The sequence below is a fragment of the Petromyzon marinus genome, chromosome 37 (genome assembly GCF_048934315.1).
Source record: "Petromyzon marinus isolate PM22_M1 ecotype Great Lakes invasive population chromosome 37, UKy_Petmar_22M1.pri1.0, whole genome shotgun sequence".
NCBI lineage: Eukaryota > Metazoa > Chordata > Hyperoartia > Petromyzontiformes > Petromyzontidae > Petromyzon > Petromyzon marinus.
This window is the reverse complement of record NC_133703.1, coordinates 14,462,440-14,476,483: the sequence shown is the minus strand read 5'-3', so window position 1 is coordinate 14,476,483 and position 14,044 is coordinate 14,462,440. Positions and strand designations below refer to the sequence as shown.

General features: G+C 46.4%; 1 protein-coding gene across 7 annotated transcripts in view; it reads right to left on the bottom strand.

Moving 5' to 3' along the window:
• Positions 1-14,044, bottom strand: part of LOC116949707 (caskin-1-like) — a 416,361-nt gene that overhangs the window by 176,313 nt on the left and 226,004 nt on the right. For 2 of the 7 annotated variants that reach the window (XM_032967318.2, XM_032967319.2), the window contains exon 1: positions 5,502-5,737. The exons of 1 other annotated variant lie outside the window; for it this stretch is intronic. In XM_032967318.2, the coding sequence (XP_032823209.1) occupies positions 5,502-5,718 (217 nt within the window). In that variant the 5' untranslated portion in view covers positions 5,719-5,737. Of the gene's footprint in view, positions 1-4,492; positions 4,982-5,501; positions 5,738-14,044 lie in introns of those variants that run through there. 4 more of the 7 variants (XM_032967323.2, XM_032967320.2, XM_032967324.2 and 1 more) reach the window with 3 other exon arrangements.

Below are 14,044 nucleotides of genomic sequence, written 5' to 3'. Positions count from 1 at the left end.
TTATTTAGAACTGCTTTTTGTGTGTTGTTTGTTGTCCTTCCCCCGCACCTCCAATTAGCACGGTTGGCTACGTACGGTGTGAAAGCAGTTCAACATACATACATACATAGACTCACACAGAGACCCATAGACTCACACAGAGACCAATAGCCTCATCACAACAGAGACCAATAGACTCACACAGAGACCCATAGTTGTTGTCCTTCCCCCGCACCTACGATTAGAACGGTTGGCTACGTACGGTTCGAAAAAGGTTCAACGTACACACACACGTACAACACCACACCTCCACCAAATCCTGCCGCCGCTGCTGCACAGTAGGCGCGCGAGCTGCAGGATCTGCCCTCGCAGCCTCTCGCCATCTGCCCTGAGCTCTTCCCCTTTGGTCGCCGGACTCGTGGAGACCGCTCCAACGGAAACCCGTCCCGTAGGAAATCGAGAAATGCATTCGTCACGAGTCCACCGGCACGCGTCATCACGCGAGACTGGAAAGCAAGAGGAGGACTCTGCTGCCTCGCCGCCCCGGAGCCGCAGACCGTCACTTGGAGGCGCAGGGATCCCCCCTGCACGTGCCAAGAGTGCCTCACGATTCCAGGACGACGATGTGAAGGAACTTTGCCAATGATGAAACCGGCGTGGGCAGCGAGTCCACCCGCTGCACAGCAGTGAGTGGAGTGGGCGCGGGCCGGTGACCGATGGCCGATTGGAAAGTCCTGGAGGTCGTCGCCAGGACCCAAGGCAGGTGGCCGCCATGCCGCGCAGGAAATGCGGTCTGCGTGGGAATCTCGCAGGGTGCCGCGTGCACGCTGGGCGGCAGGGATATTGACGGATGTCATACATGCCAGGCTGGAGTGCCCAACAAAGAGGTTATTTTTGCAAGGCGGTGTCACGGTGGCAGAGGTTGTGAGTCGTACCCCGCGTGGTCGATCACAGTCCGGCAGTTTGGCTAGCCATCGAACAAAGGCGGTGATTGCATTGCGCGCTTTCAGATGCGCTTCTTCCGTCCAATATTAGAAAGCCACTGGGGCTGTGCACTTTTAATTCTTGACTGAAAACTAATTTCTTTAGAAATGCTTTTTGTTTTGATTGAAAGTTTTCGTGACTGCAGGGATTCATATTCTTGGTTCTTTCGGTAAAGTCACGTAGAAGGGAAACAATAAAATAATAAAAATATAAAACAATAAAAATTCTCACGACGTTTCGACTGCAACACAAGCAATCATCATCAGGTGTGAAAACCACAGCAAGAAAATGTGAAAAAAGTGGCGGTTTTTTTAATGTAAAAAAAAACCGCCGCTTTTTTCCTGCTGTGGTTTTCACACCTGATGATGATTGCTTGTGTTGCAGTCGAAACGTCGTGACAATTTTTATTGTTTTATATTTTTATAATTTTATTGTTTCCCTTCTACGTGACTTTACCGAAAGAACCAAGATATATAATGCTTTTGGTGTTTAGTTTATCCTTCCCCCGCACCTCTGATTAGTGTGGTTGGCTACGTATGGTGTGAAAGATGTTCAACATACATAAGTGAGGAATGCACTGAGAAGTGACCGTAGCCAAGCCTAACACCGTTATGGAGCGAACTTGTCTGCTGTTAACATTCTGTGTAGAGACAGAATTTGATAAATCTCTCACTGTGGTGTGTTAACCATACGAGTATACCGTGCATCGCGCATTGCGGTACGGTCAGCAAGCGACTCTTTATCAATATTTATTGCCATTCATTTCCATTATCGTGTATCACATATCATGCACTTGCACTCACAAAAGTCAATTTTTCACAAAGACAAGCGCCGTCAATGACAAGCCACTATCTCCCAGATGTACTGCTCACCTGTCACATGGCCAAGGGCACCGCGAAACATTTTGCGGAGAAAAATGAACCGCATCAGCCGAGCTTCTCTCAGCGAGCCGCTGCTGTTTGCCTTCTTCTGACAATCCCACACCCGGTTAGGGACCATTTAATATAACCATGGTGTAAATGTATGAGCGTATATACGTGTACCGCCGTTGGCTTGCGTTGTAAAGTTCCCAGCAAAGGACGCTATATAAATCCTACATAAAACAGAATATGGCACTGTTATTGTACGTAAGTGGTGGTGTGGCGGTTGTCGCACTACGCCACACAACCCGACCTGCCAAGTTCGATTCCCGCTCACGGTCAATGCCAGTGACGATTATCTGAGTCGGTCCTGGGCCTCCCCTAGGTCGACTCAGCCTCAAATGAGTACCCAGTTTGGTGTTTAAACATCGCCACTGGGGAGACAAAGGTGGTTGGGCATGGTGCTGGCCACCCACTCCCTCCTGTACCATTCCAGCCTTCATAGGTGCTCGCTAACAGCACTTGCCCCAATAATGTTAAGGCTACACAGGGGATCTTTGTCTCCATTATGTTCGTGGGGCGCGAAAGCACCGTGGCTATAATTCAGTGCTATCAACCCAGCGACCCGAGTACAATTCCCTCGAACGGCCAATATCAACGGCAGATATCTGAACCGGTCCTGGGCCTCTTCTAGGTTGATTCAGCCTCAAATTAGTACCTGGCGCAGTGTGTAAGCATCGCCACTAGGGAGACAAAGATAACAGGGCATGGCGCTGGTCACACCACCCCCTCGTGTGCCGTGATGGCCTTCATAGGTTCACGCCCATAGCATGTGCCCTGAAAGTATGTCAAGGCTATATACTGCGGGATCATCATTTTGTTTTTGTCTACATATGTGAAATTGTGTAAATGTACACTGAACATGTAGACTCAAAAAATGTTTGTATACGCGTCTCATGACGTGGCCTCAAAGTGCACCGAGCCTGGCACAAGCGCCATGGCGAATGTCGGCTGGTGTTGTTACTATGTACCCCTGGACACCCTTGCAGACGGGACGACGTTCCATCTCAAGGGATTAGCCAGGTGAAATATTTTAACAGAGTAAAATGTACTAATGTTTCACTTTTCAATGCATTTTTATGAAACGTCCGGAAAAAAAAACAAAAGCATAACTACATCATCAGATGTTGTTATTTCTTTCTGGATCAAGCCTTAAAAAGGGAAAACATTACGAGAAATAACCACGTGGTATTGCTGCACTTACATGTTGTAACTACTGTACGCACAAACACGCTCATACAAACCAAAGCGATCCAAACTTTACATGCAATGCACCAACACAAAACTGCGTGGAAATTCTCTACGTGCCTCGAAGCAAATATATGGTCTCCGGAAAATTGCATTGGGATTAAGTGCATTAGAGTATCGCATTTTGGGCAGGGTATTTTCGATAACTTAGTATCTTTACATCCCATAATGGCGAGAGATGGCCTTCATCCAGCAGTAGATTGTCCATGGCTGATGATAGCTCAGCTGGTAATACAACGGGACTCTTAATTGTTAAGATTGAACCGATATTGTAGCCATGACTGACACAGCCAATTACCATCTGCGACATATTTAATCAATGAACACCACCTGACAATGCTGTAACGAAAATTGGTAAGGCAACAGTCGTGGTTCTCCTATGCGTAGCGGACTCTGCCCTATCATAGAACACAAATTGTCCACCACTGGCTCCCGACCTGTGGCCTAATTAAACACGGCTACTATTATCCGTGGCGACTATAGGATTCGCGAGATATCCTGTTATCCGCGCCCCTGTTTCTTTCTATTATCCGCGATTATGCACATTTACCCCGTGGATAAGAGGATAATTGTGGATAACTCCACGGATATGCATACCTGTCAATCCATACGGTTTACCCGTATTCTTGTACAGGGGAAATTGAGTTCTCAGGTCCATACGGCGTACAGCCATTTCAATACGGGCAAACACACACAATTGTCTATCTGTGTTCCTCCCTTGTGATGGGACTTCGTAGGATGAACGTTGAGATTTATAAGGGGCACGGGGTCCGTAGCAAGGTAGAGCACTGACAGGTGTGGATGTGATGTCTCAATATTCGTCCCCTAATATCACCGCGGAGAAGGGGACGCTCTCCTGGAACTGCCCAACACTAAATTTGAGCCACAGTAGCATTTTGAGCGTTGATATTTTGCCACACACACACACACACGCGCGCGTGCAGTTACATATACCGTAACATTAATGTGGTATACTGTACACACATTAATTACATTCCGTCGCACGTGAATGCCGCTCTTCGATGCTTTGCGACGCCAACAAGAGTCAGTGACACGCGGGCTTGAGCGCGTGTAAAACCGACAGAATCCAGTGGGTAGCAGCACCACCGCCAGAGTTAACCAAAAAGCTCGCTCTGGGCTCAACGACGACAACAACAACAGCAGCATCGCATCGCATCGCATACCCTTCGTGCACACAGAGGCAGAGAATGTGACAAGTTTAATCAATGAGATGTGTCATATTAACAACAACAAACCCCATTATCAGCAAATTAGTTTTTTTTTTAAAGAAATGCAGACGTGAATGAAGTTACGGAGAAATGAGATTGATGATGAAAATGAGAGGGATATCAGGAACTGACCTGGGCTCCTACAGGCAAAGGTATTACCCATGTCCAATTCCTGGGCAGTTGCGTGCCTCTCGCTGCCTTCTTTCTCCCGTCTCGCCGAGGCACGGCAATTAAATATTATTATAACGCTATATATATCGTTCTGCTTTGATCGCAACAAAAAAAATATCTATTCATACAAAAAAAAAGTAACAAAAAAATAATTCACATTCTAATCAAGTTATGCAAGATCGGTCGACGAAAATAAAGGTGTAATTTTTTTTTGCGCGAAGGAATAACGATTACGGATCATAAGAATATTAAATCAGCGGAGCGGAGGTTTGGTAATGACGGTGGTGGTGGTGATGATGATGGGGCTCTAGATGCGAGGAAGCGTTGCGGAGCATGGGTCTCAGCCGCCTGGCTCTGCGGCAAAGGAACCGCGTGTGGCTGTGAGCGTGGCGACGCGAGAAGAGCCCGGGACGCGGAGCAATTCACATCGCCTCCTCCCCCACCACCACCACCCCCATCCACCCACCCACAACTCTCCCACTACACTCGCCCCCCCCCAATCCGCCACCCTCTCTCTCTCTCCGCTTCCTTCTCCACCCGCCGTTCCACCACCGGTCTCTGCGATCGATTGGCCGAGATGCGTGCGTTGCGGAATTATGAAACGCGTTCCAGCGAAGGGCTCTCTCGCCCTGCGGTGCTCCTGCTGCTACCGCCGCTGTGTTGTGCTGCTGCTGCTGCCACTGCCGCTGTGTTGTGCTGCTACCGTTGCTGTGTTGTGCTGCTGCTATTGTGCTGCTCCTGCTGCTACCGCCGCTGTGTTGTGCTGCTGCTACTGATTATGCTGCTGCTGCTGATGACGATGCTGATGCTGCTGCTGATGATGCTGCTACTACTGATGATGCTACTACTGATGATGATTGTGCTACTGCCGCTGAGCTTGCCATACACACCGCTTTCTCAAACAATGGCAGGAATACAAAGCAAAAGCGCCCTTTATCTCTCTCTCTCTCTGTTGCTACCCGCCACGCACCTCCTTCCCACTTCGTCGTCCCCGTCGCTCCTCGTCTCTTCCTGCCCCCACTCACTCCCCTTCCCCCAACCCCAGCAACCCTCGGCTCTCGAGGGTGGACGGAGGGAGGGGGGTAGTGGTGGGAGACGGGGATACGGGGAGAGTGATATTTGTGGAGAAAGCCGAGAGGGAGTGGAGGGAGGGAGAGGGAATTCGCAGTGCATAGGGGGCCGTCCATAAATGACGTCACGCGATTTTGGACGATTTTTGACCCCCCCTCTTTCGTCACAAGGCGTCACAAAAAGCCAGACCCCCCCTCAAATATGACGTCACAAAGCTCTGCCCCCCCCCCCCCCCAAAATTAAAACATGCTTTAAATCTTCTTTGGTTCTTTCGGTAAAGTCACGTAGAATGAGAATAAAATAATAAAATAAAACAATAAAATTCTCACGATGTTTCGGCCACAACACAAGTAGCCTTCTTCAGGTGAAGGAACAAAAACTGTCGGGACGACAGAGCTTTAATGCTCCTTCACCTGAAGAAGGCTACTTGTGTTGTGGCCGAAACGTCGTGAGAATTTTATTGTTTTATTTTATTATTTTATTCTCATTCTACGTGACTTTACCGAAAGAACCAAAGAAGATGAATCCTTGCAGTCACGAAAGCTTTAAATCGATGCTTTAAATCGCTTAAACTATTGTCATTGTAGTGCGTATTTAATGTGGCGCTGCACTCTGATGTTGTAGGAGAAAACATTTATTGAAAAGTCTATTTAACTAAGTCGAACATTTTAAAGCTTTCGTGACTGCAAGGATTCATCTTCTTTGGTTCTTTCGGTAAAGTCACGTAGAATGAGAATAAAATAATAAATTGATAAAATAAAATAGCACAATAATATTCTCACGACGTTTCATTTCAATGCTAATTTTTATGCTAATTCCTTTGTCAAGGCGCTCTGTTTCTTCTCACACAGCTTAAAGGTCGTGATCTGAGCGTGGCTTTTTCACTCCAGCGCTGTCCTCCAGACAGTCTCGTCCCTTCACCTGATGAAGGCCGCTTGTGTTGTGGCCGAAACATCGTGAGAATTTTATTGTGTTATTTTATTTTATCAATTTATTATTTTATTCTCATTCTACGTGACTTTACCGAAAGAACCAAAGAAGATAAGTAGAACGTGTTGTCTATATTTATTTAAAGTTGCGCATTTTGATGTGACGTCACAATTCCCAACCGCCCCCCCCCGTCACACATCGTCACAAATGTTTGACCCCCCCCCCTAGGTGCGTGACGTCATTTATGGACGGCCCCATAGACGTTCCGTATGGGGGGGGGGGGGGGTGAGGGCTTCTGCCGCCCTTCATGATGGTGCTACTGATGACAGTAGAGAGAGTGTGTGGGCCACATTACGAACGGGACACCGTTCCACAGTTTCATTTTAATCCGACAAATGAAGCACACCGTTGTAAGTGTGTGAGCTTGAGCGGAAAATCAAGATGTCCCTCTTTTGCGTGCAGAATGCATCATGTCGCAGCCCACCAATGCAGACAACATTGTTGTCGTGTAAGTAGACCGGGACGTGTATACAACACACGTGGTTATACGAGGGCCCGGTGATCTTGCCACCGAGCCATTTTGCACCACCTAAACACTTTGAGCCCTGCTGCTGCTGCTGTCTGTTTCCCCACCTGGTGATTACAAGCGTGGTGCTAGCTGGGTAAAGAAGGTAAAGGTGCAAGCCCGGCAATTGCTCGCTCAGACCACCGCCGCTGAAAGAAGTACCTCCCACTCGAGCGGTGGTTTTTCACCTGGGGTGCACGCATACCCTGGAGGGTGCGTGATGACCTTTTCTGGGGGTGCGAGACATGGGCAGATTTTCTTTCGAAGGTAAATCATCTAAAACACACATTAAGTACAACTACGTTGTTTCATCAAACCCCGTGTATTTATTAACATTATATGAAGAAAAAAAACTATTTAGAACCAAAGCGGCGCAGGCTGCAGTAAAGGTTAAGAACCACTGCACGAGAGGACCTCCCTTAGGGCTATTTGGAACCTTACCACCCCACACCGAGTCAGATGTCACTTGAAGGAGGAGGGAACACGACTACCGCCCGCACTTTAAGTCTCCGCACGCGACCTGCCGATCGACAATCTGCAGCATGGCCATTTACATCTTGCTGGGCGGCCAGAGAGATTGGAGAAACGTGCCACCATCGTTTTCACAACTACCGCGCAGGGTAGGTCCAAATCGAACCGGCGACCTCTGGATTGCAAGTCCAGCGCGCGATCCCATTTTACATGCATGTTTTACTTCTTCCCCATTTGACGTAAGCACCCTGCGTGGCATTGCGCACGACAGTAAGCCACCACGGACAGGCCTAATAGCCAAAATATGACGTTCGAAAATTTCAACAACTATAACGCGCGATCTAATCCAAAAAATATATATACAAAAAACTATATCTCGTAAATGTACGCGATCTAACCCAAAAAGCCTATATTATCCAACTATATTGCCAAAAAAATTATAAATAGTACAATGATAGCAATCCCTAAAGGGCCGTGCGTTTCGCTTTTTCCCTTGAGAAATAAAGGCAATGAATATAAATTGATTCTCACCTGGGTTAAAATATATATTTAATTGGGCTGTCATTTCTTGATTTAAACGCAGTGTGCCGACTGCACACATCGCTACAATTGATCGCGACAATTTTCCAAAAAATAACGCGACATCGTTTTTGTTTTCTAAAGACTGGAAAACAGCGCCCTTTGCGGGAATAAAACAAACACCGCCACGTGCACACACACACACACACGCGGCTATACAATATCCGCCGTAGTAACGGACAATCCATTTCCTAATTGTCCTCACGACAGCTAAAAAATATATATAATTCAAAGTGCTGTGGTTGAAATGTGCACAGAGGCGGTGTGCTCGCATTCCGCGTACAGCCCCGAGCAAGTGGTGGGAATTCCACATTCCTATGGCAGGGGCGAGTCTGTCCGCAGTACAACCGCCGTTGACTTTGCCCCACGAGACTGTACCCATGAAATTAACCACAGAGGGATGGTGGCCAGCGCCAAGGATTTGATCTCCCGACCGACTGATCGTGAGCCTTTTTTTTTACGTTACTTGCTGAGCCATTACCGGCTGCTAGGATCGACAGCTGCATCCCTGAAAACGATGAGCGGGTGCATGCGCCCGTTCGGGGTATTCGCACCGCTTGGGTAGGACCGACCGTCGAGTTCAGTGAGCACGGTGTTTACACGGAAGATACTGTTTCACTTGAGGAACCATCTTTTTATAGCGGGGTTTAACCGATGCTCTGCCAGCGTGCCACTACGCTTGTAAATGACAACCCATCACCAGCTCATCCACACGTCAACAATCCTGTGAAACGTGCGCCGTTTGTGCCATTCCGTAATGAGGTACTGAACTTTCTAGGAAAGCTCTGGGGGGTGCTGCTGCTGTGTTGGACTTTAAATCCAAAGATTTGATGGGTTGGGTGTGGTGGGATAAAAGTGTAGGGGTGCTCCCACATCTTCTAAGGTGTGGAAGAGAAGGCTTACGATACCCCCTTGAGGGTCTCTCTAGTCTAGAGCAAGGTTCTTCACTAATTTTCAGGGGGGGGGGGCACTTTCGTCGATAAGACATCATCAGTGATGAGGGTCGCCACACATCTGAAACCATTGGGGGTTTGACAGCACAATGATAGGGTGATGTTTTCACATATTGCGTATTGCCGGTGGGGGGGGGGGGGGGGGGGGCACACATCAGGGGCTGAACTAAAGGCCCCCGCGGGCCGTCAGCGGAGGAGGAAATTGCAGGGCTGCACCTTTACCTCTCACCAACTCTGAAGACAGGTGCGAACAGCAGGTAAGCTGAGATCCTCGAGCAAAAGGAGGTGACCGAGGTGGTCCACAGACGCAGAAACTGGCACACAAAGGCAGAGCCGCACCCGAAACAGGAATACAAATCCCTCTTGTAAACGGTGGAAGAAAAACAATACATGGCAACACAATCTCGTGCACGAGCGTGTCCAATTCATGATATATTCTATTATACAACGTCCATTTGTTCTATTATATAACTAATTCACGCATCTTTGTGAGTTAACTGCTGGAAGAAGGTCTTGCCGTGCTGCAGCGGTCGTGGGAATATTTTCACCATATTTCAACGTGCCGTTCAGTGCAGTTGGTGAAAGGACAGGGGGTGCCCATGACCGATTCAGATATTGCTCACTAGCTGCCATGTCCGGGAATCGAACTCGGGTGGCCGAGTTTGGGGCAGTGTGTGTTAAACACACTGTGCCTCCACTCTGAAATGCTAATTCAAGAGAACAAAAAATGGACCGAGTTTCATCCCTGCAAAACGACTTATTGGAATTATTTTGGAATGACCATACCCTCTGGAGGGGATCTCTCTAGAGGGGATATATCTAGAGATCCCTCTAGTGGAAGCCCTTCCGTCAGCAGTGGTATGATCGAGCAATTGCAGGACTGTTCCTTTACCTCCTTTACCATTTGGCAGAAGAAGAAAAAACTAGTTTGCTTACCAAGTCCCAGCTTATTGTTGCTGTTGCTTAAAATCAAACGTAGAAGCACTTTTACCGATACCATGAAAATAAGTCGCAGACTTTTTTCCAACCGTTGATCTTGGTTTCATATCTACAGTATGTACTGTATGTGGAACTTCTTTGGCGCCGTACGTAGCCAACTGTGCTAATCGGAGGTGCGTATTATGTTGCTTGGCTGAACGATGCCATTGAGGCACAGTGTCCATACACACCGCCCAGTATTTATTGGAGGGCATAACACAAACAGCAAGTGACAAAGCTTAAATCGGCAGCAGATAAAAAAGAATACAAATCCTTGAAATTAAATTTCTGGTCAACTTTGTCGCAGCGGCCAATCTTTGCTATTCACATGGAGATGAGATCAAATGCATCGCAGGCATCTGATGATTGGTAGCCAAGGAAAATTGGACGGGGAAAAATTGCTTTGAAGTAATGCCCTAAAATCTGTCGACGTAAATCGTGGCAATTTTACAAAATAAAAATATTTCTACAAACTTCCTGCCGAATATCAATATGGATGCTGTCTCCAAAAAAAACCCCCGAATATTTCGTCATAGTTTTAAACAAAACATTATCATTCATCAGCTTATTCTATACTTTATTTATATTGTTGTACTCCGGGTGTGCGCTGTTGTTGTGTGTGCGTTATTTTTTTTTCCAGGGGAGCAGTGGCCCGGTCACCCAAGTTCCATTCCCGCTCACGATAAAATAACAGCGGTGAATTTTAAACCGGTCTTGAGCTTCCCCTTAGGTTCACTCAGCCTCAAATGAGTACCCTGGTTCAGTGTGTAAACAGCAGCATTGGGGAGACACAAATGTGACTCGCCCCCTCGTGCGCCGTGCCGGTCTTGATAGGTTCTTGCTAACAGCATTTACCCCAACAGTCTGTTTAGCCTATAAGGGGGGTTTTTGTTTTTGTGTTTGTCGTTGTAATTATTGCCTTATCATCAACAATAAGGATAACAGAATTACAATAATGTGTTGAAGCAATTGTAAATGTGCGTAAGATATTGTACGCAGGGCAATTTAACAGGCAGATAAATTATAGAGAAAACAACATTGTATTTAAAATCCTCGGTAAATCACCCCCAACAAACCTCAAGCCACTTATTGAATCTCTTACCACTCTCCTGAACCACGTTCTCCAACATCGCTGGTGTGAATGTGCTTACAGCATTCAGGTCATTCGTAAGCGGAGGTCACTGATATCTCCCATTGGTGTATCTGTAAATGGATAATGCATGCATTGTATAAATGCATTGTATAAATGCATTGTATAAATGCATTTATACAATGCATTGTATAAATGCATTGTATAAATGCATTGTATAAATGCATTGTATAAATGCATTGTATAAATGCATTGTATAAATGCATTGTATAAATGTATGCTCGAGTGTCCCGATTCAAATAATCGTCACTGGTGTTGGCCGTGAGCGGGAATTGAACGCGGGTCGTCGCGATCGTAGTGCAATGCGCTAACCATGACACCACCGCTCTCATTTTATGTACATATTGATATAAATACACCGTATAAATATATACATGCAAACACACTGGAATGGAAGGGGGGGGATATGGAGATGAGTGGCGCAGTGGTTATCGCACTATGCTCTGAACCTGGCAACTTGGGTTTGATTCCTGACCAGGGCTAATATTAGCGGAGGGTGGCACCTGAACCAGTAGTGGACATGCCCCTTAGCAACCCGCCCTGACCAGCGTGGATCAAGTATGGTCACGCAACCGTGTGGGGAGGCCCTTCATCCAGCGGTCGATTGACAAAAGGCTGTATACTTATTTATTTGTCAACATCGCATGCGGGACGTGCGAATGTACGAATATCTTGGATGCTAGTTCTTGTGCATCCTCAGCTGAAGACAAAATGACGGACTGCGAGGGAAAAAAAGCCAATGAATATGACAAATTGTTACAAACATTACCAGGTATTTGAATAATGGCTAATGTATACGGCCTTAATCGCGTGTGGCAACCTTTATAAGTCACCCGCACATAATGCCGTGCGACATTCGTCAAGTCTGTAAATACGTATACAAAATTACACAAGCTAAAATATGAACTACAATCACATCGCCAGTTATTTATGTGTTACTCCGGCTGATGCATTTTCCACCTGATGAAGCGCTGACACCTGAGTCTAATTACATTTTAGATAAAGCGCTGAAATTTTCACCCACAATTCAACCCTGTGAGGAATGCAGAATTATGCCACGCCGACACAAACTCGCTGTCGCTCCCCACGTGATCAACTGACCTTGCCAAAATAAATTACAGCACATTAAGCCTCTCCCTTTGTCTATAGCCACAACAACTTAGAGACAGAGGGAGACACGCACCGCGGTTTTAGGACAAACACAACAGCCCAGCCACATTTCCCGCGTCGACGAAATATTTATTAATGATAAAAAAAATATTTCGAACGTGTGCATATTTCGCAAATGGGACCCAAAAAAAACTAAAATATTTGTATTTTAATAGGTAAGGCCCACTGAGCTATATAGTTCTTTTTCATAAGCGAACTGGCTATCACAAATGAAAGCTTAACAAAGTGGTTTATTGTGTGGAAATTTAAAGCAGCCAAATACTCAAAACACACGCTTCTAAATGTGAACGGAAAAATCTACATGACAACGGGGAGAATATACAAATTCCAAACATACAGGCGTCAGGGTCGGGCACGCACTCACGACCTCCTGCATAGCAGGCGAGGGAGTTAACATCTCGTCACAGCAGCGCCACAATCTTCTTTGGTTCTTTCGGTAAAGTCACGTAGAATGAGAATAAAATAATAAATTAATAAAATAACACGATAAAATTCTCACGACGTTTCGGCCACAACACAACGCTGGAGCGCTGTACTCCAGACAGTCTCGTCCCTTCACCTGATGAAGGCCACTTGTGTTGTGGCCGAAACGTCGTGAGAATTTTATTGTGTTATTTTATTTTATTAATTTATTATTTTATTCTCATTCTACGTGACTTTACCGAAAGAACCAAAGAAGATGAATCCTTGTAGTCACGAAAGCTTTAAATCGAAATTTACAGCGCCACAATGTTCGATCGCAATGTTCGATCAAAGAATAATCTTGGATACCCCATCCTGACCAAGAGAGTGCATAGACAGCTGAAAGCCTGGACAGGTGAGAGTCTGAACATGTTATGCTTGGACAGGTAAGAGCCTGGACAGATGAGAGCCTTGAGCAGCTGCTTAAAAATGGATGGGGCTTGGATGCTACTGCATTTGTGCAGAGGAATCGAGTTCCAAATTACCGGTACAGATACCAACAATTGATTTCCAAATAAGCGCTTATTAATTATAATAATGATATGACTGTACTCACAGCCTTTTGACTTTCCACTGCTGGATGAAAGCACTTCCCTGTGCCATCTCAGTCACACGGGGGGTAGTTTTGCCTGTACTTCACCAATATGGGAATCCTATTGATCACCTATTCATCAAATATTAAGACAATCCCTATTGCAGTGCATGCACCCGCTGATCAAAGTGGGCAAGATGTGCCTCGAGAGGAATAGATTCATTCATCCCATTTGGAAGATGCAAATGGCATAAATGTGAACGGTACAGTACTGGTAAAATAAAACAGCGTACGCTATCAACGCCCTCAGTGAATCCTGCAAGTGGTGAACTTGTTTCCTTGGTGTCTCTTGCAAGTGAGGAACCACAAAAGTCAAAGCGATTTCTTGCGCAAACGAGCACTGACATGGTGCTCATCTCCCGCTCACAAGCCCCGAGCCGGTGAAAATGCCGCTGTGTTCTGGTTGGGGCGAGCCTGTGAAGAGGGCAACCGCTATTGGCTCACGCGGATAGTTTCACTTACTTTATCTACCCTGAAGGGATGATGGGCCCAAGAGTCATGCAACCTAGGTCGAGTGCACATTGACTGGACAACCTGCTTAAGCCGAAAGCTGCTGTTGCTCGCGGGTAGTAAATAAAAAAAGTGAGAATGT